At 43.7% G+C, this 27,018-nt stretch overlaps 2 protein-coding genes across 2 annotated transcripts in view; both read right to left on the bottom strand.

Annotated features, from left to right (window-relative positions):
- The window catches only part of LOC141107639 (G-protein coupled receptor 4-like), a 120,470-nt gene that overhangs the window by 26,391 nt on the left and 67,061 nt on the right, over positions 1 to 27,018 (bottom strand). The gene's annotated exons all lie outside the window — the stretch shown is intronic.
- On the bottom strand, positions 459 to 25,058 carry LOC141107638 (G-protein coupled receptor 4-like). Its single transcript, XM_073598512.1, has 2 exons — positions 24,552 to 25,058; positions 459 to 4,039 (listed from the first exon to the last, which is right to left on the bottom strand). The coding sequence occupies exon 2, from the start codon at positions 4,010 to 4,012 to the stop codon at positions 2,978 to 2,980; it is 1,035 nt and encodes a 344-aa protein (XP_073454613.1). The 5' UTR covers positions 4,013 to 4,039; positions 24,552 to 25,058; the 3' UTR covers positions 459 to 2,977.

Raw genomic sequence — 27,018 nt, 5'->3', positions numbered from 1 at the left:
TTCAAGTTCTCAGGCACTTACTGACATGTATGGATGGTGTACTGAGCTATAGGTGTGCTGCACTGTATTTTCTGATGTGTCAAAAAAGAATGCATTCTGTATGCAGGCCAACTAATCGATTATGAAAATAGTTGACAACTATTTTCATAATCGATTAAGTCGATTAGTTGTTTTAGCCCTAGCATACACCGATAATTTGGTGAGAGTGCAAGGCACTAGGAGATATGAGGGTTACCAACAGCTCACAGGGACACAATTGGGGACACCCTCCTGAAATAGGGGACTGTCCCTGGAAATTAGGAATGTCTGGTCACCCTACCATAAAAGACAATTTTATATATAGGACACCCAATAATGCACTCATGGACTCAGGTTTAATAAACAAAAGCATGGCAATTTTATTACTACATCAATACATAATACTCAATACATATATACATAAATATAATACTCAATACAGCATTTGTAACATACTATATAATACATATTACATACATTTTACAACAGTCTGAGAACATAACAAAAGGACCACTGCATCTAAAATACAAGCTGACAAATGGATCCCCACTTCATCAAACCAGCCATGTAGCAGCAGCACATCCAACAATCTCCAGCACTACTATAAGGGCTAGTTTTAGATGTATTTTTATGCATTCAAATTATCTTGTAAGAAGAAACAAATCACTATCTGATCTCAAAAGCCTGTGTACATTAGCACTTTAACTGGTATTATGTATGTGTAGATTTGGCCACATGTACTAAAAGCCAAAAGTAAGGTCCCGGGTTCCCCACCAATGTATATAGTAGTGGTGGGTGTCACCAAACGAAGCTACAAAAGAAAAAATACATTTGGATAAGACACCAACTTTGGCTTCTGCAAATATATTCCACACAACAAAATATAGATACCATACCTCAATCCAGTACCACTTGGGAGGTGGGTGGCAGGAAGGGGGTACTGGACTGAGGTAAGGTATTTATATTTTGTACTGTGGCATACATTTGCGGTAGCCAAGGCTGGTGTGCTATCTAAATTTTGAATTGGTTTGTAAATTTATCTACACTTACATAAAACTAAAATGAAAGGGTCCAGCCAACTGACACAAGAAAACAGTCACACTGTTATGTATATACTCTACTAACAGCAGTCCAGTAGCTAGGTCTAAGACCTTGTTCACATGGGCAGGTTGGTCCATCTGTGTCAAATCCTAGTGTCTTCAGGTGTCTGCTGTCCCTGGTAAAATCAGGCTAAAATACGTAGTGGTTGGACACTGTACTGAATGGTAACCGTGTTTAGAGCCGTATTCATTTGGGGCATATCCCACGGAATCCTGGACAGGTTTTACAGACATGGAATCATTTTCTTATTTGACTACAAATTATCTGAATGGACAAACATTCAGGGTTCATCTTTCCTATCCTTTTTCGTAACATGTCATTCACTCCACTAGCACAGGTGAAGTTTAAAGAGGACATGCCAGCTTCTAAACATTGTCTAAGCTAACAATACTCTTGAAGTACTTACCAAGTGCCCATGTTTTTCTTTAAAACTTTTTGGTTCCCATGTAAAGTTTACTAGATTTCAGTCCCAAGCTATATACAAAGCCTTGACTTCTGTCCTAGTAAGCATTAAAAGCCACACACATCCTGGCACTACACCTCCAGTGGCCACTAGAGGCTCTGAATCTAGACTGCTGCATAGCTAGGGTGCAAAATCCATGAAATCCAGGGGGACTCAAATTCATTTACAGACTAAACATAGCTACTTGCAGGAACCATAAGGTGCCTTCACTTCAGCTGTATTGTTAACCAAGACCTTGCTTTGGACCAAATAGGTTTATTTTACCTTGAATTGTGAAAAGACCTTCAAAATGTTAAAATATTAAACGATCACTACCCAAAGAAAAAAAAAAAAAAAAGGACTGAAAAAAAGTAAAATTATGGTCATTTGTGCTCCTATACTATTGCCCGAGATAACATTAATGACTTGATTCCCTGCAGTGCTACTCTGCGCATCAAAAGTAGCCAGCTAATGGACGTCAATAAAACATTCACATGGCTACTCTCAAATGGAGCAAACTGAAGTAGGAAAGTCAAAGAATGTTTAAAGACGTGGACAAGTAAGAAACTATTAGATAAGCACCTGAACAACCACAACATACAGGGATATACAATGTAATACTGACATATAATCACACACATAGGTTGGACTTGATGGACTTGTGTCTTTTTTCAACCTCACCTACTATGTAACTATATAACTATGAATGGTTCCGGGTGTCGTTGGGTAAAGATACCTTGTAGACCATATCAGGATGGTTGGGTAGAAATACGCTGTAGACCGAATAGCATTGTTGGGTAGAGATACATTAAATCAACACCTCTGGATCAGATATGCAAGACCAATCAGATCCTAATATGCAATTATAGTCCCAGGTTACTGTACAGACCATACAATATTTGGTGCCCCATCCATTTACATTATGAAAGAGATGTGAGAAGTGTGGCAATCTCTATAATACTGCATTGTATTCTGAAATGTGCTCATTGCCAATGACTAGTGCAAGGGAGTGCCCTTAAAGAAAAAAAAAAAAGACACATAAATCAATATTAACTAGCTACTATGAAAAATAAAACATATCACACTTGGCCTTTAGTGCAGTATGTGTTCTCTGGTGGGGTCCAACTGTCCTATAACACCATGAAACCATTCTAATACTGTATTTATTATCTACACAGTTCTTTCGTTTATTTTTCCTTAAGAATAAGCAGCATCTGAAGTTGCCTTTACATGTGGTCAGCATCTTCAGTCGATTAGGATTAAAACCAAATTTATTGACATGAAAACTAAACCAGCAGCTAGCTTACTCCATTAAAAAGAGACAAAGTTGGCCAGGCAACTAGGACGTCACATTTTCAAGTTTCTATGTCAAAAGATCTTTTTGTAGATCCAAACTGTAGTTTTCTCCTGCCTCATCTATAACCGTGTCTGTACTTTAGTTTGGTGTGTGCAAAGAAGTCCATTGTTCTTTGGGGCATCATTGCACTCAAAATTAAGACGCCCCGCTTTGCTTTTTTCTCTTTTACCTCTGGAAAGCAAACAAAAATAGATAGCTCGTAGTTCCATCATAAGGTCTCGCTTTACTCCATCACTAACAAATATATTAATAAAAGGGTCTAAGGCACTGCTGACACTGGTGAGGGTAAATGAGACCCTGTATGCTGGACGAACTTGTTCCTCGATCTCACAGTTGCCATATTTGTAGTCACTCACGTATGAGCGGATGAAAAGAACCACGTGGTAGGGGAGGTAGCAGATGATAAAGATGGTGATCAGGCAAAGAAGAAGGCCAGTCACCCTCCTTTTTTGCTCTGCCTCCAAGGTAGAGGTACGCTGTATCACCATGATGATGGAACAGTAAGAAAAGACCAGAAGGACCAATGGGATGAGAAAAACCACAAAGATACGGAAATAGTTGAGATGAGCCATCCACTGCTCCATGGGGTACTTCTCATAGCACAACTTTACATTTTGGATGGAGGTAAACAGGTCATTTCTGCCCAAGAAATAGGAGTGAGAGCCAAGGATGATCAACCAAACCACAACACAGGTCACCAAAGCTTTTCTCATGCTCCGAATGGTCCGTGAGCGTAACGGGAAAACTGTAGCAATAAAACGATCTGTGGCTATACAGCTGAGAAAGGCAATAGTAGTGTAAAGGTTGGAGTGAAAGAAAAAGCCCACAATTTTACAGCTTAGAGTTCCGAAGACCCAGTCCTCTTTGGCAGTGTAGACTATCCAGGCGGGGAGGGTGAAGATGTATAGCAGGTCTGACACACAAAGATTGGCCAGATAGACACCCAAGATGTTTTTCTTTTTAATCAACTGGACAATAACTCCGATCGCCGTCAGGTTTCCCAACAATCCCACCACGAAAACGCTGCCATAGATGATGGGAAAGAGGATGGCTTCATAGTCTTTTGGGAAAGTGCAATTTGTCTCGTTAGACATGGATACAAAGCAGCTTCAGTTGCGCTCCTGGCAAATAACAGTAAATAAAATCAGAACTGTCTCTTTTAATCATGAATTACTTTTGTGCATTAAGTTGCCATTTTTACACAACACAGACACACAACACGACAGATGTTGACTCTACAGAAGGCTACAAGTCTAGAGTCTACAGAATCTATAGAGGAAGATCACATTATATTGGTGAAACATGTACAACTTTATAACAAAATCTATCAAAACAGACTTTGCCAAGATAAAGATTTCCTAGGATATAATCTATGTAAGGCTTCAGGTCCAGAATATGAACCACAGAGTCCATCAGCTTGATCTGTTACTGACTGCTTCCAATGAATTTACAATATATAAAACACCCAAACGTTTATGTAAACGTGATACTTTTAGATCTAAGATGATAGTTGCCTGATTCAGCAAGTTCAAAAAAAGAATAATGGTCTTTGTAGATTCCAGCAAATGAACAAGCTCTTGGGAATAGTTGACTAATTATAGATTGTTTTAGATACCAGAAATTGTGAAGCTAGGGGTTGCCTGCCCATCCGTGTTCATACCATGAACATGCATGCTGGATAGAGATGTAAACTTCCCATAGATATTGAAGCCATGAGAAAAAAAAAAAAAATGTAAATTTGCATAAATATTAAAAAGAACGAGTGGAATAGTTTTACAACTTGAATTGTTTTTCAGCAGTTCCTTACTTGAAGAGGCTGCTGGTGAAGAAATACTTGGTGATGATCCAGACATAGCAGAAAGGGTTTCTGAAATGAGGAGGGAAAAGCTACTCCTCATTAAAACTACTTTTAATGTCTTTAGGGCACCTCTGCCATGCCAGGATGTGTTTTGTCATCCTTGTAGCATGTGGAAAAGAAGATTTCTTTTCAAAATATTTGCAATGTGCAGCTTTGCTCTCTGCGGAAATTGCACTTTGGAAATGTTTCCAAACTCTAGATGTTACCGAGAGGAGGAAACGAAAAAACAATTTTTTTCCAGGCCTTCCCATAATCCCAATATTGCTGGGGTAGTGCGAGCATATATGTACTGTACAAAAAATTATAATTTGTGAAAACCACCATTCCGATGTTGGCTAGTGCCTCCATGTTTAAAAAGCATGTGAGGTATATGGCTAATTTAACGTTACAGTTGCCATCTTTTGGTAATGTTTCAAACTTGTGAGCTGACATGTTTTTCCCTTGAAATATCCATAACTTTGAGCACCAATCAATTTCATATTTTCATCACAGATTATAAAGATAGGCTTGTTCCATAGCAGGTCTATGTTCTTCCTCAACACACACCAATGAACTTGTCTAGTGTAAGCGGAGCACATAGAAAACAATTGTTTTCTCAGTGTCCTTGTGTTACTTAAACATACAGGGGGGGCTAGTGGCGCAAAAACTTTGGCATACAAAGTAAAAGTAAGTCCATAACAAGAGTCCTTTGAGCTGTATTGCTCTGGTATGAGATAGCAGTCTTTGGTGCTCAGGGCAGCCTTGCAAATGGAGTTGAAGCAAACGCCAAAACATGTAAAAAAAAAAAAACAAAGAGAAAAGGCGCCACTTAAGTAAAGCTGTATAATTTTAATAAACAAGATGCATTAAAACACCCACATGGAGGTATCTTTGTAACGGTGTAGTGAAGTCCAGTGAAACGTCAGTCTCTTGTACTAGCTGGTAACATCAGAAGATTCCTATGGGGCCGTGTGGAGCTGAGCCGGTGTCCTGTTCATCAGGTATCTTCCGTCTTTCGGGCGGGAACCAAAGCGAGGTCTGGAGCGCAGTCAGCAGGCATAGGAAGTGGGCTGGAACGCAGCATAAGGTGGGGTGATGGAAGATACCTGATGAACAGGACACCGGCTCAGCTCCACAAGGCCCCATAGGAATCTTCTGATGTTGCCAGCTAGTACAAGAGACTGAGGTTTCACTGGACTTCACTATATCATTACAAAGATACCTCCATGTGAGTGTTTTAATGCATCTTGTTTATTAAAATTATACAGCTTTACTTAAGTGGTGCCTTTTCTCTTGGTTTCTTTTTTTACTTGTGTTACTTAATGCTGCTCCACCGCCTGGAGTGACCAACTCCTTAGGGCTTGTTCACACTAGTGCAGACAGCTGTGTTTTTCTGCAGTTGAAAAATGCAGCTGTAGCCATACTCGATAGATATGGTGCTGCTCAAGGCCTCCTGCATACCATCCTACTGGCGCTCTCTCTCTGTACCAGGTGTAGTCCCTCAAGGAGCATGCCCTGCGGGGCCAGGACGCACCCTATATGTATCAACTGAGTCTCAAAGAGAAAGCAAAGCTTCAGCTACAGTCTCCGCCCGTTGGCCATGCCATGCCGACGCATTTCACCCAGAATGGCCTTATTTGTAGAGGCAGCTCTTTGCAAGGACACACAGAAAACAAGGCTTTTCTATATGCCCTATTCATACTTGAAAGCAGTGGTCAGCTGTGGTGCAGAGCAGTGGGAAAATCTGCAACAAGTCTGCATTTTTCAGCACCACATCCCACATAAACGCAGTAAGAATGCATTCTCTTGAGCCTTCCAAGGACCCTTTATTGCACAGGAAATTTCTAAAGAGCAGATCAGTATTGTGGTTTGGAGCAGCAGAAAGCATTGCACACACTGATCAACAAGAGTGGCTGGATAGATGTGGAGTAGTTTGCCATTCTAGTGCAACAGCATCCGATACTTTATAACTATATGCACACAGAACAAACTGAGGCGGAGAGTGATTTAGGACACTGTGCTGAAGTGCTCTCTGTGCTTCCAATGGATGAATGGATTCACACTACCTTGTCTCCGTCCACCAGGGGGAGCTGACAAGTAGAAAGAGTTCAAGAGGATTGATGGTTGGCAGCATTGAATCATAGGAGATGAAGTTTGGGAAAGAAACTTTACTATGCCAGTTAAAGCGGTTGTATAGTCTTTTTTTTTTTACTTTTACCTACAGGTAAGCCTATAATAAGGCTTACCTGTAGGTAAAAAAAATATCTCCTAAACCTTTATGGTTTAGGAGATATTCCCCTTGCTATGCCCCGCTGACTGCAGCGGCGCATGCGCACAGGGGATTCTCGGCTGAAGCCCGGCAGCTGCCGGACCTTGCCGAGTAAGAAATCTCCCGCGCATGATGACATCGCGGCTCCAGCCACTCACAGCGCTGGAACCGTGATACCCGGAAGACACGCCGAGGCAACATGACAGCTCCCTCGGCGTAGACCAGGTAAGATACGGACGCCTCGTTCTAAGGTAAGTATTTCATAATGAGCTAGTATGCGGTGCATACTAGCTCATTATGCCTTCTGCTTTACAGGGTTAAAAAAAAAAAAAAATTGCGGGTATACAACCGCTTTAATGGACAATTGGACTAAAATTCCCAATGCGAGCTGGAGATAAAGAGCGAGAGCTGAATTTTCACAGGCTGAATACCCAGAACTTCTCTCTTTGCTGCAAAGAGACCAAGGTGAGCACAGCTTTGCTCCTGTGTGCACATCAACCATATGGTATGGCTCCACATAGTAAACAATCAGCTTCAAACTTCAGCTTGTTTAATTAAAGGGGTTGTAAAGGTACGCGTTTTTTCACCTTGATGTATCCTATGCATTAAGGTGAAAAAACACCTGGCAGTCACCGGACCCCTAGTTCCCCCCCCCCCCGTTTTACTTACCTGAACCTCTTCATTCAGTCAGCGGGGATGCGCTGTCTTTCTCCATGGGCTCCCGGCTCTTGATTGGATAGATTGATAGCAGCGCAGCCATTTTTTTTCCTGCTACTGTCAATCAAATCCAATGACGCGTGTGCCGGGGCCGAGTCCAGAATTCTGTGTCTATTAGACGCAAATGCTGGACTCGGGAGTGTGCCCGCAAGGTAACCCCTCTGGGAAACGCTTCTTCGAGGGGGTTATCAGATGTGGGGAGGAGCCGCGAGGGCCGCCGTGGGACCCCAGAAGAGCAGGTTTGGGGCCACTTTGTGCAAAACGAGCTGCACAGTGGAGGTAAGTATGATATATTTGTTATTTAAAAAAAAAAAAAAAAAGGCCTTTACAGTCACTTTAAGCTTTGACAATACATTTTAGAAGCGGATTGGTTTCTATGTAGAGCTGTATTGGCTATACAAGTCTATAGGGGTTGGTTTCTAGATAAGGGGTTTCACATGTTCAGAAAAACAGACTTCTTTCTTGTTTACAGAGATTCCGCAACACCTGTGATAAGGGTTTTAAGCAATTTCACAAGCAAACACTAAAAGGAGCCCATTGTGAAAATAACACTGCCAGCCCCCCCTCGTTCATAATTCCTTGCAGCCTCTACACAATGGCTTTATTGCTTTCTTTGGTAGGGAGAAGAGTTAAGTACACAAATGACTCTCTGTTTCATGGAGCCCTAAATGATCTGGAGTTTTCCAACCTGAGCATAAACCTTCTGAAGTACCTAATTTCCTCCGCCATTATTGGTTGCCATGTCCAGAGCCAGCACACAAATATCAGCACTTGTATGATCACTGGGAGAAGCAGCTCAATGTCTATCAGGTACGGGAGACTTCATTATGATAGAATATGAACACGTCCCCCAAACAGGACAATCTGTTCTAGGAACCCGTCATCCGCACTCAAAGGGCAGCCATTCTGTGAAGTCAGCCAGGATTTATGGCAAAGTAGAACATCTTCCTTCTGAAAATCTACAAGGCTGCATTCACATCTGCACGTTTGCTAAACGCACCACAAAACACACAAAATTGTGCATTTTGCCATGCGTTTTGTACCACAAACCGCGGGTTGAGCTTGCTGTGCAATTCATTGTTAATGGCACCCCAAGCGCAGGTAACAAATGTGTATTTTGCCACACAGTCGTCACCCTCCAAATGTGACAAAACGTGCACTGAAAAAACGCCCAAGACTCCATGACCAAAAAGGAGCTACCTTGGGGCATTTGTCACGTGTAGGGCAGCCCATTCAAGTGAATGGGCTGCCCTAGGCGTGACACGCGTTTAGGCTGAGTTCACACTGCAGCACGGAGAGGCTCACAGCAGCATTTCAGGTCTGATTGCAGCCCGAATGTTTGGCTAAATTTGGACCTGAAACGGACCAGAAGGTGCACAAGACTACCGTGCAATTTCGCTCTGGCCATGTGTGATCCTGCTCCACAGAGCCGGTCACAATCTTCTGACATGCAAATTGGATGTGGGCAATTCGCATCCAGCCTAAAGCGTAAAAAAAATACAAAAGAAGTGCATGTTCCCACTATGTTAAGGTGTGAATGAGGTCTAAGGCTGGCCATAGATGACTCGTCTTTTTTCACAAGGGCTGATCGAAAAAAAAATTAATGGATTCCTCCATCCCCACAAGCAAGGTGGATGGAGTAATCCACCCCACTGTGCCATTGTATTTTGACAGCGAGATACCTCCACTGTCAGAGCTCTCTAAGAGCTCTGACAGTGGGTTTTAGCCTGCTTTTTGGCTAATTCTGGGTCACAGGAGAGCAAAAGGTAGTGCACTCTTGTGACCCAGAAAAGACGACCAAAAAAGCTTTGGCCATACTTTTCTTAAAACCCCGTCTAAGGCCAGCCTGGCTGCGGATCCTGGCTGTAACCCAGATTTAGAACCATTTAGGAAGCTCATTCAGGCAGAACCACTGCTTGGCTTACTGCGTACACTTCCAGGTTGGTGGCCATGTTTGTGTGAATCCCTGCCGCAGCTACAGTCAGGACCGACTGTGCCTGTATGTTTGTGCTTATTAAAAATGTTTAAATAAAATAAAATAATAATAATAATAATAATAATAATATTGTTGTTGGGCCACATGCACACCAAGCATTAAGGCCCTTTGCATCCAATCCCTGCATTTTTGTGTGCACTGGAGGCACAAATCAAGCTGAAATATGTTGCGGTTGGACGCCATGCTAAGCGTAACTCACATTTAGGACCCTGTGCATTCAGAGATGTATGCCCACATAAGTATAAGTATATCTGGGCGCACAGGGGCTAATTGCCCAGTGGCCACGTGGCCTTATTGGTTAAAATATATTGTCGTCTATGGCCATATGTATAGCCAGCTGTAAGTATATAAGAAAATATCCTCCTTGAAATCAGAAAATCAACCCACAATACCCTTTCCACTGTATGTGAAAGTTGCTAGTAGCTGAGGTATCATAAAAGTCCACCCAACACTAAAATCCCTGGATCTACAGACATCCACGATCTAATGCCGCGTACACACGAGCGGACTTTACGGCAGACTTTGCCCGGCGGACGGGATTTGGTCGGACAATTTGATCGTGTGTGGGCTCCAGAGGACTTTGTTTTCTCAAAAGTTGGACGGACTTAGATTTGAAACATGTTTTAAATTAATCCGTCGAAATCGAGTCCGGTCGAAAAGTCCGCTCGTCTGTATGCTAGTTCGACGGACATAAAGCCACGCTAGGGCAGCTATTGGCTACTGGCTATGAACTTCCTTGTTTTAGTCCGGTCGTACGTCATCACGTACGAATTCGACGGACTTTGGTGGATTGTGTGTAGGCAAGTCCGTTCATTCAGAAAGTCCGTCGTAAAGTCCGTTGAAAAGTCCGCCGAGCAAAGTCTGCCGTAAAGTCCGCTCGTGTGTACGCGGCAGAACACTAACCTATCTAGCCCTATAAAGAAGAAATCAGTAGACATACTTTTTCTGAAGCCGATCTGACCTGATCCTACGCTGAGCTGTCAGCGGCGGCTTGGTTTCGGGTGCAGAGGACACAGCCAACAACGAAAGCCCCATAGTAAGTGTATGGGTGATGTCACTCCCCATTCATTTCACAGTCGTTGTCGGCTGTGTCCTCTGCAGAGCTCCTGCCATTGGAGACCGGATCGGATCGGCTTCAAAAAAAGTATGTATACTGATTTCTTCTTTACAGGGCTAGATAGGTTAGTGTTAGATCGTGGATGTCTGGAGATGCAGGAATTTTAGTGTTAGGGTGGACTTCTACTTTAATGACCTTTTGAAAACCACTAGTTCCCTCTCTGTCCAGTACTTTCAAACTAGGTCTATACACAGTTGCATTGTGTCATTGTAAACGGAAGTGTGGGTGCTGGGTTTTTTTTTGCAAGGACAATTCAGAAGTCAAATTGCTTGATGGAATGTGTTTGGTGATGGACAGAATAGAGGACACAACAAAAGAAATAGATAGTAATAATGAGTGTTTAGCCAAGTAGAAAACCCCATTCTATCTTCATCATCTGGGAATTTGGGGAGGATGGGACACATTCCGGTACACAGGTCCTATTTTTTTCCAATTATTCAAGTACCAATTGGTCCTTGTTTTAGAAAAAAAATAGAATTGTTGTAATGTAACCCATAGCAACCAATTATCAGCTTTAACTGACTGCTGCATAAAAAGAAAGACAATAGGTTCTATTCACAAAGCTTTACCATGAGGATAGGGATCTTAAAGTACAATCTAAGGAAACACAAGAGTGAGGGAATCCCTGGTCATCACCAGAACTACTGTCCCCATTACTATTCCTGTTCTGGTGACAACCCCAAATTTTCCTGCACTTTCACGGTCAATAAGAATGATAGATAAGAAAAACAGAGAGGGTGAATCTCCACAATGGGGGAACAGACAAAAAAAGAAAAGAAAAACAAAAAAAAAAAAAACTGATAGTTCTTCTAATGCCTCACCACAAAAAATAAAAAATACTGTCTTTAGTTATACTGTAACCACTTGACCCCCAGGCCTTTTCTGGCACTTTTTGTTTACAAGAAAAAAAATCTGTATTTTTTGCTATAAAATTTTAGAACTCCCAAGCATGATATATTTGTTTTTAGAGCAGGGGCCTTAACCACCTCAATACTGGGCATTTTCGCCCCCTTCCTGCCTAAGCCATTTTTCAGCTTTCAGCACTGTCGCACTTTGAATGACAATTGCGCGGTCATACAACACTGTACCCAAATGATATTGTTATTGTTTTTTCCCCACAAATAGAGCTTTCTTTTAGTGGTATTTGATCACCTCTGCGTTTTTTATTTTTTGCGCTATAAACAAAAGAAGAGTGACAAGTTTAAAAAAAAACACAATAATTTTGACCTTTTGCGATAATAAATATCCAATTTTTTTTTCTTTAAAACAAATTTTTTCTCAGTTTAGGCCGATATGTATTCTTGTACATATTTTTGGTAAAAAAAAAAAAAATCGCAATAAGCATATATAGATTGGTTTGCGCAAAAGTTATAGCGTCTACAAAATAGGGGATAGTTTTATAACATTTTTATTTTTTTTTAATTTTTTTTACTGGTAATGGCGGCGATCTGCGATTTTTATCGTGACTGCGATATTGCGGCGGACACATCGGACACTTTTGACACATATTTGGGACCATTCACATTTATACAGCGATTCGTGCTATAAAAATGCATTGATTACTGTATAAATGTGACAGGCAGTGAAGGGGTTAACACTAGGTGGTGATCGAGGGGTTAACTGTGTTGCTAGGGAGTGATTCTAACTGTAGGGGGCGGGGACTCACTAGGGGAGGAGACCGATCGGTGTTCCGCTGTACTGGGAACACATCATCGGTCTCCTCTCCTCTGACAAGGCCGTGGATCTGTGTGTTTACACACACAGATTCATGGTCCTGCTGTGTTACCGGTAATCGCGGGTGCCCGGCGGACATCGCGGCCGCCGGGCACGCGCACCGGGTGCCTAGTGACACGGCGGGCGCGCGCGATCGCCGGCGGCGGCGCGCGCGCGCCCCCTGGTGGCCTAGGAAAGCGAGGACGTCATATGACGTCCGCCCGCAACGAGAGCTGCGCCGCCTGGCCGTCAATTGACGGCCGGTGGTCGGGAAGCAGCTAGAGAATAAATTGATGGGTTTTGCATAGCAAAAAAACTTTTTTGAATTTCAATGCAAAAAAACCACAATACATAATCCAGTGAAGTTCGCTCTCTTCTGACGTCACAGCTGTCAGTCCAGTCACCGCATCATCATGACCATGGAGGCAGGATCTGCCAGATCCCCAGACCAACACCCGTCCCAGCCTCTCAGCAAGCCGCTAAGAGGCTGAGCCAGCCGCTCCTGCCCCCTCCACAGCCCAGCGCTCCAGTGAGCGAGGAGGGAGCAGAGAGCGGTGACTGGCAGTCACCAGCTCTCTGCTCACGGAGCTGTGAGAACCGAGTGATCGGCGGTGTTCGATCGCTCGGTTCTCGGTGCTAGAGGCACCGGGGGACAGATGCAGCATCGGAACCGATGCTGTATCAACCCAGGTAAGTATAACTCTAAAGAAAAAAACCAACATACTTCTCTTTTAAAGTCTGAGCCGTCAGGAACCAGGGGGCAGGCAGCTGAAGTTACACACTGCAGAGCTCAGTGAGGGGAACTTAGAAAGCTGATTGGAGGGAAGGGACACAACCCCTACAAACAGCACACAGAACAGAGCTGAGGCTGTCAATAACAGGCTGTGTGCTGGAGGTCCCTCCCCTGTCGCCTTTGTTTTCTTGGTGTCAGAAGCGATCATGCTAATAACAGAGGAACGAAGCAGCAGACAGAAAAGACAGTGCTTTGTTCATCTTTTGTGTCAGAGGTTTACAACCACTTTAAGATGTGAACATCCATGACCAGCATTAGCTTACATTGTGCGGTTATCGATAGTACATGTCTTCCTGCTTTGCTTCCACCACTGTGCACAATGAAAAGGCCATGCACATTATCTACACCACACAGCACAGTCTAGATGACACATGTCCTTTTGATCCTACTCAGCTGCTGACAAATAAAACAGGGATGGTTGCTTTAAATGCATTAAAATGAAGCAGTAAATGGGTGTTAATAAGTGGTTGCATAGCACTTCCCGATTCCAACCACAGCCCAGACATTAAGTCACGAGATCCAAGCTCTTGCAAGTTGTTGACTCGAAAAACAACAACCTGCTAAAGGAATTTCTGCGGTGGCTTTTATGTAGCGAAGGTAGGGACACAGCTTCTATATGTTTACGTGAGAAATGCGTGGGCTTCATCATGAACAAATCAATAGCAAAACAAGGAGACCCCGGAAAGGGTCATCTGCAGACTTGAATAAAGTAGGTGTAAGTAAAGAATTATAAACATTTAAAGTAGGGATGCACCGATACTATTTTCTTTTTTTTTTTTTTTACAATGAGTACAAGTACTGATACTTTTTTTTTTTTTTTTAGTACTCGCCGATACCAATTACCGATACCTACCACAACCGTTTTGTTTTAACTTCAGCTGTCAGCAATGGTACAAAGCATTGAAAAGTTATTTACAAATTAAAATTTTTTTTTTTTTAATTCAGCGCTTTTTCGATGTGAAATGTGTAAATATATGTTAATATATATGTGTAAAAATATTCACTAACAAAGCAAACAAAAAAAAGTTTTAATTGTTTATCGTTTATAAAATAGATGTGAACAAAAGAAAAAAAAAGCAGGAAAATAATAATTTAATGGAGGAGATTAGGGAGTTAATTAAGGCTGATTAGAGTAAATTAAGGGTTATTAAGGGTTTAAAACAGAGGATCATTTGTTCATTCCTTTGATCTGCAGATGAAGAAACAGAAATATACAAAAAGAAACAATGTTTCTTTTTATTTACTGTTTCAGGGCTGAGCAATGTTGGTAATAAACATTGCCGGTGTCTTGCCGAGAAAGTTCCCTCGGCGGATAAGTTCCCCCCCTGTACTGCGCAGGCGCAGCGCCCGCGCAGTACGAACTACTATCAGCCGCGGGAGATAGCCGAAGCACAAAATCTACAATCAGCTGTACACGGCGCCTGCGCCCTAGGTCCAGGTTCCTTCCCCACCATCCAAGTGGACTTAGAGGGAGAATAAAAAAAGAGCCGAGCGAAGCGAGGCCGTGCCCGAAGCGTGGCGAGCGAAGTGTGGCGAGCGAAGCGAGCCCGCGAGGGGCCCTCTTACAGGCGCCGTGTACAGCTGATTTTCCCCTATTCATCTTTGGCTATTTCCGCCAGATCCTACTGCGCAGGTGCAGCGCTGCGCAGTAGAGGGGGGTCCTTATCCGCCGAGCAGAACTTTCTCGGCAGAACACCGGCTGCTTTTTTTTTTTTTTTTTTTTGACAACTCCAATTACCAGACTTATTTAACACTTCAGCTGTCAACAGGGGAGACCCACTGACAGCTCAAAGAACCGAGCCTGAAAGTATCAGTTTCAGGTATCGGTGCATCTGCACGAGTACCAATACTTGTGCAAATACTCGGTATCGGCAACCCTAATTTTAAGTGATGCTAAACTCACATTTTTCACTTAATAAACTAAATGCAATATGCCTAAATTAATATAGAATACACAGTCTAAACCTGGGTATATAGAAGGAGTATTTTTTGTTCAACCAGTGGGTTTAATGGAAAAAAAAAAAGGCAAAAAAAAAACAACTTAGATTCCTGCATCAAGCAATGTGGATGCAGGGACCTCCTTCTGCTGCACTACGGTGTTCTGATGACGGGGACTACAAATAATGGCACTGCTCAGCATATACAACAAGCCAGCCATAGACAAATCGAAATTCAGCTGGTTCAGCAGGGACGGGCTGAATTTCTATCCATCTATGGGCCGGTTGATTGTACTAAAGTCAATTTATCAATCGACTTCAGCACAACCCAGGCTGTCCGTATTGATTCTATTTGGTGGGATCACTGCAGGCAGCTATAGCCACCACCAGTGACCATTGTATTCTGACGGCAGGAAGGCCTCCCCAGAATACAATAGCGCAGCGGGAAGGGTTTCCCCATCACCACTGACTGTGTTGATGGGGTAATCAAACATTTTTATTTCCTTCAAACCATGGTTAAAAGGAAAAGGAAGAAAAAAAAAAATTGCATAATCTTTGGCAAGCTTAATAGTGAAAAAGAGAATCACGGAGGGTTAATGTTGTTTGCTAATCCAGAACTAATGTATGTTCTCTTTTGAGGTACAGTAAAACCTTGGTTTGAGACCCCTTTCACACTGAACGCGTCAGTGGTAAAGCGGCGCTATTTTAGCGCCGCTTTACCGGCGCTATTCGCCCGATAGCTGGGCGGTTTTAACCCCCCCGCTAGCGGCCGAAAAGGGGTTAAATCCGCCCGCAAAACGCCGCTGCAGCGGCACTTTGCCGGCGGTATAGCAGCGCTGCCCCATTGTTTTCAATGGGGAGGAGCGGTGGAGGAGCGATGTATTCACTGCTCCTCCACCTCTGCAAAGAAGATGCTGGCAGGACTTTTTCTGATGCCCTGCCAGTGCAGCGCCCCAGTGTGAAAGCACTCAGGCTTTCACACTGGCTTTGCATCCGAGGCTTTTTTCAGGCGCTATTTTTAGCGCTGTAGCGCCTAGAAAAATGCCTCAGTGTGAAAGGGGTTTGAGAGTAACTTGGTTTGAGAGCGTTTTGCAAGACAAGCAAAATTTTTAAATAAATTTTGACTTGATATACAAGCAATGTCTTGATATACAAGTAGCGTCATGTCACAACTGAGCATAAAAGAGAAGAGAGGTGCCTCTAAGTGTAGCAATATGGTTACATTTAATGAAGGTACAACATTTAACAACATATTGCTACACTTAGAGGCGCCTCTCTTCTCTTTTATACTCTGTAGCTCCTGCTGGATTTTGCTTCTAATCCCCTTGTGGAGGCTGCCATTTGTAAATGGACATTTTATGGTTACACAACCTGGTCACGTTGCTATAATCTTTTTATATGGACTATAAACTGAAGGACCTATGAATAAATGGTTGCGGAACGAATCATCTGAGTTTCCATTATTTCTTATGGGGAAATTTGCTTCGATATACAAGTGCTTTGGATTACCAGCATGTTTTTGGAACGAATTATGCTCGCAATCCAAAGTCTTACTGTACCTTTTCTAGGAACATGTCATATGCGGTTAAATTTTTGGAATTCAGATATTTATCTGCTTTTACATTGTTATAAATATGAAGAAAAAAAAAGAAGAGAATTACCAAGGGTTGGTCTCCAAATCATTTCCAGCACACTGGGAACGTGTATGACTCTATTCAACCAACACCCCACCTAAAGGATCATTGATGCCAAATACCACATTCTCTGCAATTATCAAGCAAAGCATGGGGAGGCTAAGCTGGTTGGCTTTCCAACAAACATCACAGTGTATGGCCAGTCAAAAAATATTTTTGTTTTAGGTTTTTGGCTATAGATACAATATGGCAATTTTTTTTTTCTAGCAGTTTAAGCCCAAAGTAGATGAAGGTCATGCCTATGGACATTAGATAACATTTAGGCCTCATGCACACTGGATGTTTTTACAGCAGCTGTTTTTGGCTTGACATTTTTTTTTTTCTACAGTCATTAAACTCTCCAGCATGTTATTCTATGTGTCCATGCACACATAGGCTGTTAGCAACTGTTTTTGGCTGGAGCGTTTTTTAGGCTAGAAAAAAAAAACAAAAAAAAAAACCTAGTGGGTTCTGAGAGGAGTTTTTCAGCTGTAAAAATGCTCTAATGTAAAAAAAAAAAAAAAAAAACGCTGATAAATGCTCAAAAACGCGGCTCACCAGCATTTAACGTTTTTTTGATCCATTGAAAAAACGCCAACACTATTGCAAGAACGTTGAAAAACATCGAAGAACTCACTGAAAAGCTACTGGCGTTTTTATAACGTTAATAGAATGTCCAGTGTGCATGGGGCCTTAGGCTTAATGTACACGGGACATTTTACAACCTCTCCTTGACACTTGACAGACAGTAACCAAGGTTTAAAACGTCAGTTTTTCCGCGTTTACATGCCACTTTTTTTTCTCAAATAGTAAAAAGCCTGTAAATGAAATGCGGCTAAACGCGAGTCACCACGTTTACAAGCTGTTACAGGCGTTTGGCGTTTCAAATGCCTCTGAACATCCGTCCTGAACGCTTTTTTTTGCTTTTCAAAAAATGCTTATAAACTCAACTGCCTAGAAACGACTATAAACGACTCTGTGTACATGTACAGATAAGATAACATAGACGAGAGTTCAGGAGCAGCTGAAAAAAAAACGCCCAACTGCTCCTAAATGTCCGTTTACCAGCAGCAGTGTGTACAGGACCGGTGCTACCACTAGGCTAACTAGGCAGCCGCCTAAGGCGCACCGCTGCCTAGGGCACCCGGCCACTGGTGTTCCTACTCTCTTCTCTCTGCAGCAAGTAACTAAATCTCAGCATCAGCAGGCAGCCACCGCTCGCACATAGTGTCAGAGGCGCAGCGGCAGAGGAGGACTGTGTCTGTGTCCTGACTACTGAATGAATGGAAGCAAGCAAACATTCTTTGAGGGGCGCTGGTGAGGCTGCATTTGATGGGGCGCTGGTGAGGCTGCATTTGATGGGGCGCTGGTGAGGCTGCATTTGATGGGGCGCTGGTGAGGCTGCATTTGATGGGGCGCTGGTGAGGCTGCATTTGATGGGCGCTGGTGAGGCTGCAGGGGCGCTTCGTTGAAAAGGTGGGGTATACATAAGCAGGGCAAAGGGGGTGGAGCCAATGGGGGGGGGGCTGCAAAATTAGGTTTTGCCTAGGGTGTCAAAAATCATTGCACCAGCCCTGGCAGTGTAGATGAGGCCTAAGTGGAAATAAAAATTATTTCAACTTTTGTCTCTGACCGTGTGAAAGTTTTTGGAACAAAAACATTCTTTTAGGGATGCTCAACTTACAACCTGACCATGGCCCCAAGGCACTTACTGTGTGGCCTGCATATTGTGCCCAGGACCAGACGGCTATGATGAAGGTGGGCAAAATTCATACGATTCCCTGGTGTCAGTGGATGCACAAATTCTTCCCCTCCTCTGACTTTGGAAACTGAGACACTTGCTGGCGGTTAGAAAGGAGTCAGTTTTTGAAATCTAAGAGGAAGTGGTTTAGGTAAACAGTTACACCAATGTTTTTGCACCTAAAAAACACGTTTTGCAAAAGCATTTAGGCGCATCAAGCGTCTGGTGTTCATTCATTCCATTGGCCAGAATATTCATTTATTCTGGCTAATGAAATTAATGAACGCTCAAGTTCTAAACAAGCCTAGCATTTAGGCACATTTGCCAGGCGCTGTTTCTGCTGAACAAGCAAGTGATGTTTTTTTTTTCTGTCCACAATGCCTAAAAGCGCCTATGTGTGCATGGACACCATAGGTCAACATGAAGGGGTGTTTACAGGCAGAAAAAAAACTAGCGTTTTTTTTTTTTTTTAAGCTTCTAGAACAGGGATATGCAATTAGCGGTACTGCTGTTGCAGAACTACAAGTCCCATGAGGCAAAGCAAGACTCTGACAGCCACAACCATGACACCCAGAGACAGAGGCATGATGGGACTTGTAGTTTTGCAACAGCTGGAGGTCCTCTAATTGCATATCCCTGTTCTAGAAGCTGTTATGAGCATTTTTTTCTGCTCCTAGAAGCAAATAGTGTTATCCTGTGGGTCCATGCACATTATTTTACGCTGGGAGCATTTTTCAAGCTTCAGCGTCTAGGAGTAGAAAAAAAAAAAAAAAAAAAATCAAAAAAATTGGTTTTGTAGGGTTTTTGGGAGTGGTTTGTCTGGCAGAAAAAAAAAAAAACGCTAAATGCTCCTAAAACGTTCATAACAGCTTTTTTTCTTTGTGTACTGTAAAATCACTAAGAAATCCCCAACGCTTCAAAAATGCTACTACAAGCTGGCACAAAAGTGAGTATAAAAAAAAAAAAACACTAGTGTGCGTGGTTTACACTGCTGCGACCTAAAAGTCGCACGACTTGCAGTGCGACTTTTCCTTGTGACTTAAAGGGGTTGTAAACCCTTGTGTTTTTTCACCTTTCATCCTATGCATTAAGGTGAAAAAAACTTTGTCACTGGTGTCCGCTGACACCCGCCCCCCTTTTCCGATCCCATTCTGTCCTCCAAAAAACAGACAGATGGTGGTCCTATTCCCCATCCGTCCGGTGGATCAGATCGTATGGAAACGGACTGGCGGTCCGTTTCCATGTGATTGCCCCATAGAGGAGGGCAGGACTGTGCCTGTGTCAGCTCTGCATAGCGGAATGAACACAGACCTGTCACCCGCCTGCTCAGCAGAGGATCAGCGGAGGATCAGCGGAGGATCAGCGGAGGATCTCTCGTCTCCCATGTGAAAGGAGCCTAACATAAAATGTGACATATCATGCGACTTGGGGGGTCTCACAAGTCAGATCCCAAGTTGCGGCAGTGTGAACCGAGCGATTGTGGGTGTCCAGACGATTTTCTGATGGTTGATGAATTAGGACTATACAGTACTGCGGATTTTGGCCAAATCACGCTTGTTTGGTAAATTAGCATGTAGTTTACTCAGTTTTAAGTGGCGAGTTATACTCCATTTTTATCGTGATTTGACTGCAACAAGCGCTTGCTTTTTACTAGTACTAGTTGGGAAATGAGTAAGTTATTCAATAGTAAGTTATTAGCGAGATGTACTGAGATTTAGAGAAGGGGGGAGAATTATTGGTAATTATAGATACTGAATAGAACATGTGACCTTTATATGTCATTAATCACACATGAAGATCCCTATATAGACCGACAATCCTCCTGACTTATATGCTATGGTCTGAAAGCTGATTTTCGATCCATCGATGCCACACGTAACTGGAGAATTGTGAAAACCTTGTCCAGTTATTACTGTACCCTCCCCCTTCCAGTAGGCAGTGCAGAGAAGCACATTCTTAGATGCCTTTCCCACCCAAGTGTGAACGTTGTTGAATAAAAACCGGCTAAAACTCCTCTTCTAATGCTCGATCATGTGTGCACATGGTGGAACAAACAGAGGTCTGCCCCTTCCCCCAAAACCTGTCACCCTAGACATCAGCCTATATGGTTTCTTTAAAGACCCGCCCCCCCCCCCCCCTCGTCTTTCCATTGAAGGATATTGCAGGCTGTCACTTATTGTTGTCCACTGTAAACGTTCTACAACCTAATCTGTCTGCTAATCACATCAAAGTTTCAAAGTGAATGTTAGCATAATACCCAATATCAGAAATTCTAAACGGGTGCAGGAATGTTCACATCGCAAAAACGCACTCCAAATCTGTTCCGGATTCTTTTTCGCATGCACATTTTTAACGCGTTTTTTAAAGCGTTTCCGGATACATTCCAGATGTTTTTTCTTTTTTTTTTTCCCCCTCACTGTACTGGGGTCCAGTACATTTTTGATGCTTCCAGTGCATCCCTGTGCGTTTTTGATGCGTTTTATTGCGTTCCAGTACAATCCAGTGCAGGAAAATTGCAGAATGTTCTACTTTTTTTTTATCCTGGAACTGACTGCACTGGTGTGAACTATGCCATTGGAATTCATATAACCAACTTTCCAAGCGTTTTTGATGCAGAAAAACACACTGGATGTCATGTGGTATGAACTGGCCCTCAAGTCTAGTACACATGGGCCGAATGTCAGGCCGCATTGGCCGGTTCAATAGAAACTGGCCGACATTCGGCCCATGTGTACGGCAGCCGTTCGGCCGGTATCAACTCAGCACTCTCAACCAATGGCTGAGAGAGATGACTAGATGGTTCCCCCTGTCAGAACACAATAGCTCAGCAGGGGAGATCTCTGTACTAACATCAGATTGTTAGTACAGCGGCTCCGACCTGAGCTGTCAAGTTTCTTTTTTTTTTGTTCAACCCAAAAACTAGTGGTGTGTACGAGGCTTGAGTCATGGGAGGAGTCATTGGAAGCTTCTATATTAAAGCGGAGTTCCACCCATATAAAAGTCAGCAGCTACAAAGAGTGTAGCTGCTGACTTTTAATAATCGGACACTTACCTGTCCCAGGGTCCAGCGATGCGGGCGTACGAAGCCCCGCTCCTCTCTCCCTCCTTGCTGCGGCGCCGGCATTGTCACTGTGGACGCCGGGCTGTGGCTTCACAGCCGAGCGCGCACTGCGCATGCGCGAGCCACGCTGCATACTGTGACTGCCCGGGAATTAATCTGGGACCTGTGACGTGTCCCAGATGATTGCCGAGATGATGTCGGGGGTCATTTTTTACTTGAAATCGCACCTGAACCGGACTAAAAAATTGTACAGGACTCTTTTTAAAAAACGGACTGCAGCCGGCCCGGGTATATGTGAATTGGCTCCATCGAAAGGCGGTTCGGTTCACGTCATGCAAATCGGATGTGGTTCAAAATGCATTCCAATTCACATACGTTAACCTGAGCCTCAGGCCTGGTTCACACTGATGCAAATCTGATGCGATCCGCAATTCATAGTTTTGCATGTCATCTGAAAACACATTGGTTTCTATGAAGGCCGTTCACATCCATGCGGTGCGATTTTAATCTGGTTAAAAAAAAAAAGGGTCCTGTGCAAATTTAATCTCCAGCTAATCCCAGTCCCCTCAGAAAATCGCATTAAATTCACACCTGCCAAAACACAAAATCACAATGTGAAATCGCATCAGTTTGCACCGCATCAGTGTGAACCGAGCCTAAAACCACTTGTTTACTCCCCCCCACTACTCTACTCTATGGATGTCAAGATGCTAAATGCACCTCCTTCCTCATAGATCCGAATGCTTTCAAATTATTCTTCCCAGGGTCATTCCGGTTGGCAAAACTCACGTGAAATATTATAATATTATAAATATTATTATTATGCATTTCTACGGCCCCAATAATTTATGCCAGGTACCCATGCATACATTTTTTTAGCATTTATACATTTCTTTTAATTTATTTATTGAGCAAAATGGTAATCTGGAAATCATTGTTAGCATTATGCAAAATGGTAATCTGGATACTAGATACTGCAACTCTCTCCTTAATGGCCTACTCTTATGCAGGCTATCCCCCCTTCAGTCTATTATGAATGCTGCTGCTAAACTAATACACCTCACTAATCGATCTGTGACTGCTGCCCCTCTCTGCCAATCCCTTCACTGGCTTCCCCTACACCACTGTATAAAATTCAAAATGCTAACCATAACATACAAGGACATCTATAACATCGCCCCCAGCTACATCACCAACCTCATCTGCAGATATCGCCCAAATCGCCCCCTCCGCTCCTCCCAGGACCTCCTGCTCTTTACCCCCCCTTGTTACCTCCTCTCATGCTCACCTTCAGGACTTGTCCAGAGCCTCTCCCATCCTCTGGAACTCCCTGCCCCGGTATATCCGATCAGCCCCTAACCTGTCCACCTTTAGGAGATCCCTGAAAACTCACTTATTCAGGGAAGCCTATCCCACACCCACCTAACAACTGTCCCCAAGCCATCCCCATCAAATCATTCCCCGCATCTACCCTGTTTCCCCGAAAATAAGACCTAGCGTGATTGTCAGTGATGGCTGTAATATAAGCCCTACCCCCCAAATAAGCCCTAGTTAAAGTCCTTGTAGGTCTTCTTTTCAGGGTAGGGCTTATATTGCAGCCCTCACCGACAATCACGCTAGGTCTTATTTTCGGGGAAACAGGGTATTACCTTTTGTACCACCTCCCCCTCCCTTTAGAATGTAAGCTCATTGAGCAGGGCCCTTCTGTCCCTTCTGTATTGAACTGTACTGTAATTGTGCTGTCCCCCCTCTACATTGTAAAGCGCTGCGTAAACTGTTGGCGCTATATAAATTGTGTATAATAATAATAATAATAATAATAATAAAATAATATCATTTGCATTATGCAAAATGGTAAGACGCCTTGGGTTGCCATTTGGGTTCCCCCGTGGTGCCATGAACACGAGACCCAGTTTGCCCTGGATCAGAGATGGATGGGAGGACTTTGCGGTGGATAGGGGGGACTTTGTGGTAGATGGGGGGGACTCTGCGGTGGATGGGGGGTGGATGAGTGGACTCTACGGTGGAGGGGGGGACTTTGCGGTGGATGGGGGGGGACTTTGTGGTAGATGGGGGGGGACTCTGCGGTGGATGGGGGGTGGATGAGTGGACTCTACGGTGGAGGGGGGGACTTTGCGGTGGATGGGGGGGACTTTGTGGTAGATGGGGGGGGGGCTCTGCGGTGGATGAGTGGACTCTACGGTGGAAGGGGGGACTTTGCGGTGGATGGGTGGACTTTGTGGTAGATGGGGGGGGACTCTGCGGTGGATGAGTGGACTCTACGGTGGAGGGGGGGACTTTGCGGTAGATGGGGGGGACTTTGTGGTAGATGGGGGGGGGGACTCTGCGGTGGATGGGGGGTGGATGAGTGGACTCTACGGTGGAGGGGGGTCTCATGTATCTGGTTTGCAAACGACACTTTGCAATTAGCCAAACTGAAATACCAGGGACATTTCGCATAAGCATTTACAGGGACAAATTTAAAAATGTACAAGTCTGAGCAGGCAACTATGTCCCCCCCACCCTGAAAAGGTCATTGATAAGCAGTTACAGGAACAGATCAAGACATGCCATAATAGCATATGTACTGGCAGACGGACTTACACTGTTCTATCTAATCTAATAAAAGCATGCACAACTTTGCAGAACTTTCATGCCACTTTCTAGGAAATATTTAACATGCTCCTGTATTTGCTGTTGGCAGACATGAAAACACAAAGGACACATAGAAGCACACAGATGACAGGCATTCACACACATGTACAAAGCTTCATCTTACCTGATTGAGTTGAGTTCCTCCTCTGTCTCTCTCACACACAGCTCTGCAGTGACAATACTCAGCTCTGTACTTTATGTGTCTGACTCATCCCACTTTCCCACAGTCACCATAGGGGGGCAGAAGGACAGATTGTGTAGCATGTTGTACAAACCCCTCCTTCGCAGGGACTATGTTATCTCGTGTCTGAATTAGTTAACGCATGGAAATTTAATCTCATTCTTTAGCTCCAGGTTTCTACTCTATTGTATGAAAACTGTATCACTCCGTCTCTTCAAGGAATAAACTGATTTGTATCGGTTTGCAGTATAATCCGTTTTAGTCCTAATCGTCGTACGCAAACGCGAGATATCGTTCTGTGAACGGAAGAAAGCGACGATGCTGGTTGAGCGAAGTCTACTGGCTTAAAATGTCCAACCTTAATAGGACTTTGGATATCATCTCTTTTTTTTTTTTTTATTAATTTTATAAAAAAATGTAAACATATTACAAATAGGCCACTTACAAAGTGACAACATAAAAAAAAAAAAAAAAAAATAGGAAGAAAAACCATAAAGAATCATACAACAGTACAAGTGACCAGCATGGCTCTGACAGTAAAGGACTAGCTCAGGCGAAAAGATGACTACATTTCCACAAAGATATTAAATATCATCTTTGGCAGTCTTACATTTCCCGGAGCAGTGTTTCTCAACCAGGGATGCCACGAGCACGAGACCCAGTTTGCACCGGACCAGAGATGGATGGGAGGACTGTGATGGAAGGGGACATTGTGGTGATGGGGGGAACTCTGCTGTGATGGGAGAGCTCTCATGTATAGAGGGGCCTCTGACTATGATGGGGGAGCTTGTGGCAATGGGGGTCCCTAATGTACAGTATAGGATGTCCTATGACAGGAAGGCGGGACTCTGATGTGAAGGTATAACATGGAGGTGATGGAGAAACTTCTGATGTGAAAGGGATAACATGGAGGTGATGGAGGAAGCTCTGATGTGAAGGGATGGCATTGAGGTGATGGAAGAACTTTTGATGTGAAGGGATGGCATTGAGGTGATGGAGGAACCTCTGATGTGAAGGGATGGCATTGAGGTGATGGAAGAACCTCTGATGTAAAAGGATGGCATTGAGGTGATGGAGGAACCTCTGATGTGAAGGGATGGCATTGAGGTGATGAAGAACTTCTGATGTGAAGGGATGGCATTGAGGTGATGAAGAACTTCTGATGTGAAGGGGGCTCTGAGGTGATGGGGGAACTTCTAATGTGAAGGGGAGCTTCTCGTGTGAAGTTAACTTCATCAAGGTGGTTGTGTGCTTCGTCCCAGGTTCAGGTTTCCCATTGTCAATTACCAGTTAAGTTTTTTAAATGCTGTTCGGGAGAACACCAGGCTAATCCAGGCAGCACGGTACTTAAAAAAACATAAAATAAAAATACTCACCTGGACTGGACTGGCTCAGTGACATCAGCCGACAGCAGACTTTAGCCCGCTGTCAGCTGAATACGGGTCACAGGAGTGCAGAAGTGCACTCCTGTGACCCACAGGCGAAGCAGGGCCAAATAAGCTTTGGCCCCACTTCCTCTTTAATGGTTAGCCCCTCTGCCTTACAGCACTGGCGTTAACAGTTCAAATCCCAGTCAGGGCACTATCTGCATGGAGTATGCATATTCTCCCAGTTATTGTGTGCATTTCCTCCAACACTCCAAAGACATGCTGGTAGGTTATACAATTCCTTTACAAGCTGTTGCACACATTCTCTGGATGCAGTTCCCTGTTCTGGCAATCTCTTCAATATATTGGCTTATAAGCGTTCCCTGAAAAAACATCTGCTCAGGAAAGTTTATCAAATTCTCTTCTCCTTTAAAAAAAGAAAATCTTTGAAGTTCCTGGCTGGCACTTGGGTGGTGCTCACTAGAAAACAGGAGGATCATCCCCTTTGAAGTGTGTGTAGGCTAGTATTTTGTTCAGCATTAAGTCACACTGAACTGTAGGCTAGTCTTTTGTTCTGCTTTAACTCACCCTGAAATATATGTGGGCTGAAGGCACTCTCCGCTTTGAAGCTTAAATCCTTGTTCTTCGTAATGCTTCCCCCCAAGCATTTCCTGCACCACTGCATGGGAGAGCACAAAGGCTTTGAGGCAAAAACACAAACACTACACGGAAGGCAGAAGTGAAGCATCAGGTATATGAATATAAAATGTCTATATCGCTTAAGCCCTGTACACACAGGCCGAATGTCATCGGGCAATGAAAGAAAGGAAAAAAAAACGACAGTCATTCGGTCCGTGTGTATGTCGTCCTGTCTGACAGAAGCCACCTGTTTGGCCAGCTTCTGTCGGACGAGCATTTTGGAAAACCAGCAGCCGACGACTCCTGATCAGCAATCTCCGCCAATGGTGGAGAACGCTGCTCGGAGCGTTCTGGTAGGGGGGCGTTCCCCTGTGAGAACACAACAGCTCAGCAGGGAGATCGCG

The sequence above is a fragment of the Aquarana catesbeiana genome, linkage group LG09 (assembly GCF_042186555.1).
Source record: "Aquarana catesbeiana isolate 2022-GZ linkage group LG09, ASM4218655v1, whole genome shotgun sequence".
Lineage (NCBI taxonomy): Eukaryota > Metazoa > Chordata > Amphibia > Anura > Ranidae > Aquarana > Aquarana catesbeiana.
The sequence above is the reverse complement of the archived record's forward strand: the minus strand, read 5'-3'. Positions and strand labels throughout refer to the sequence as shown.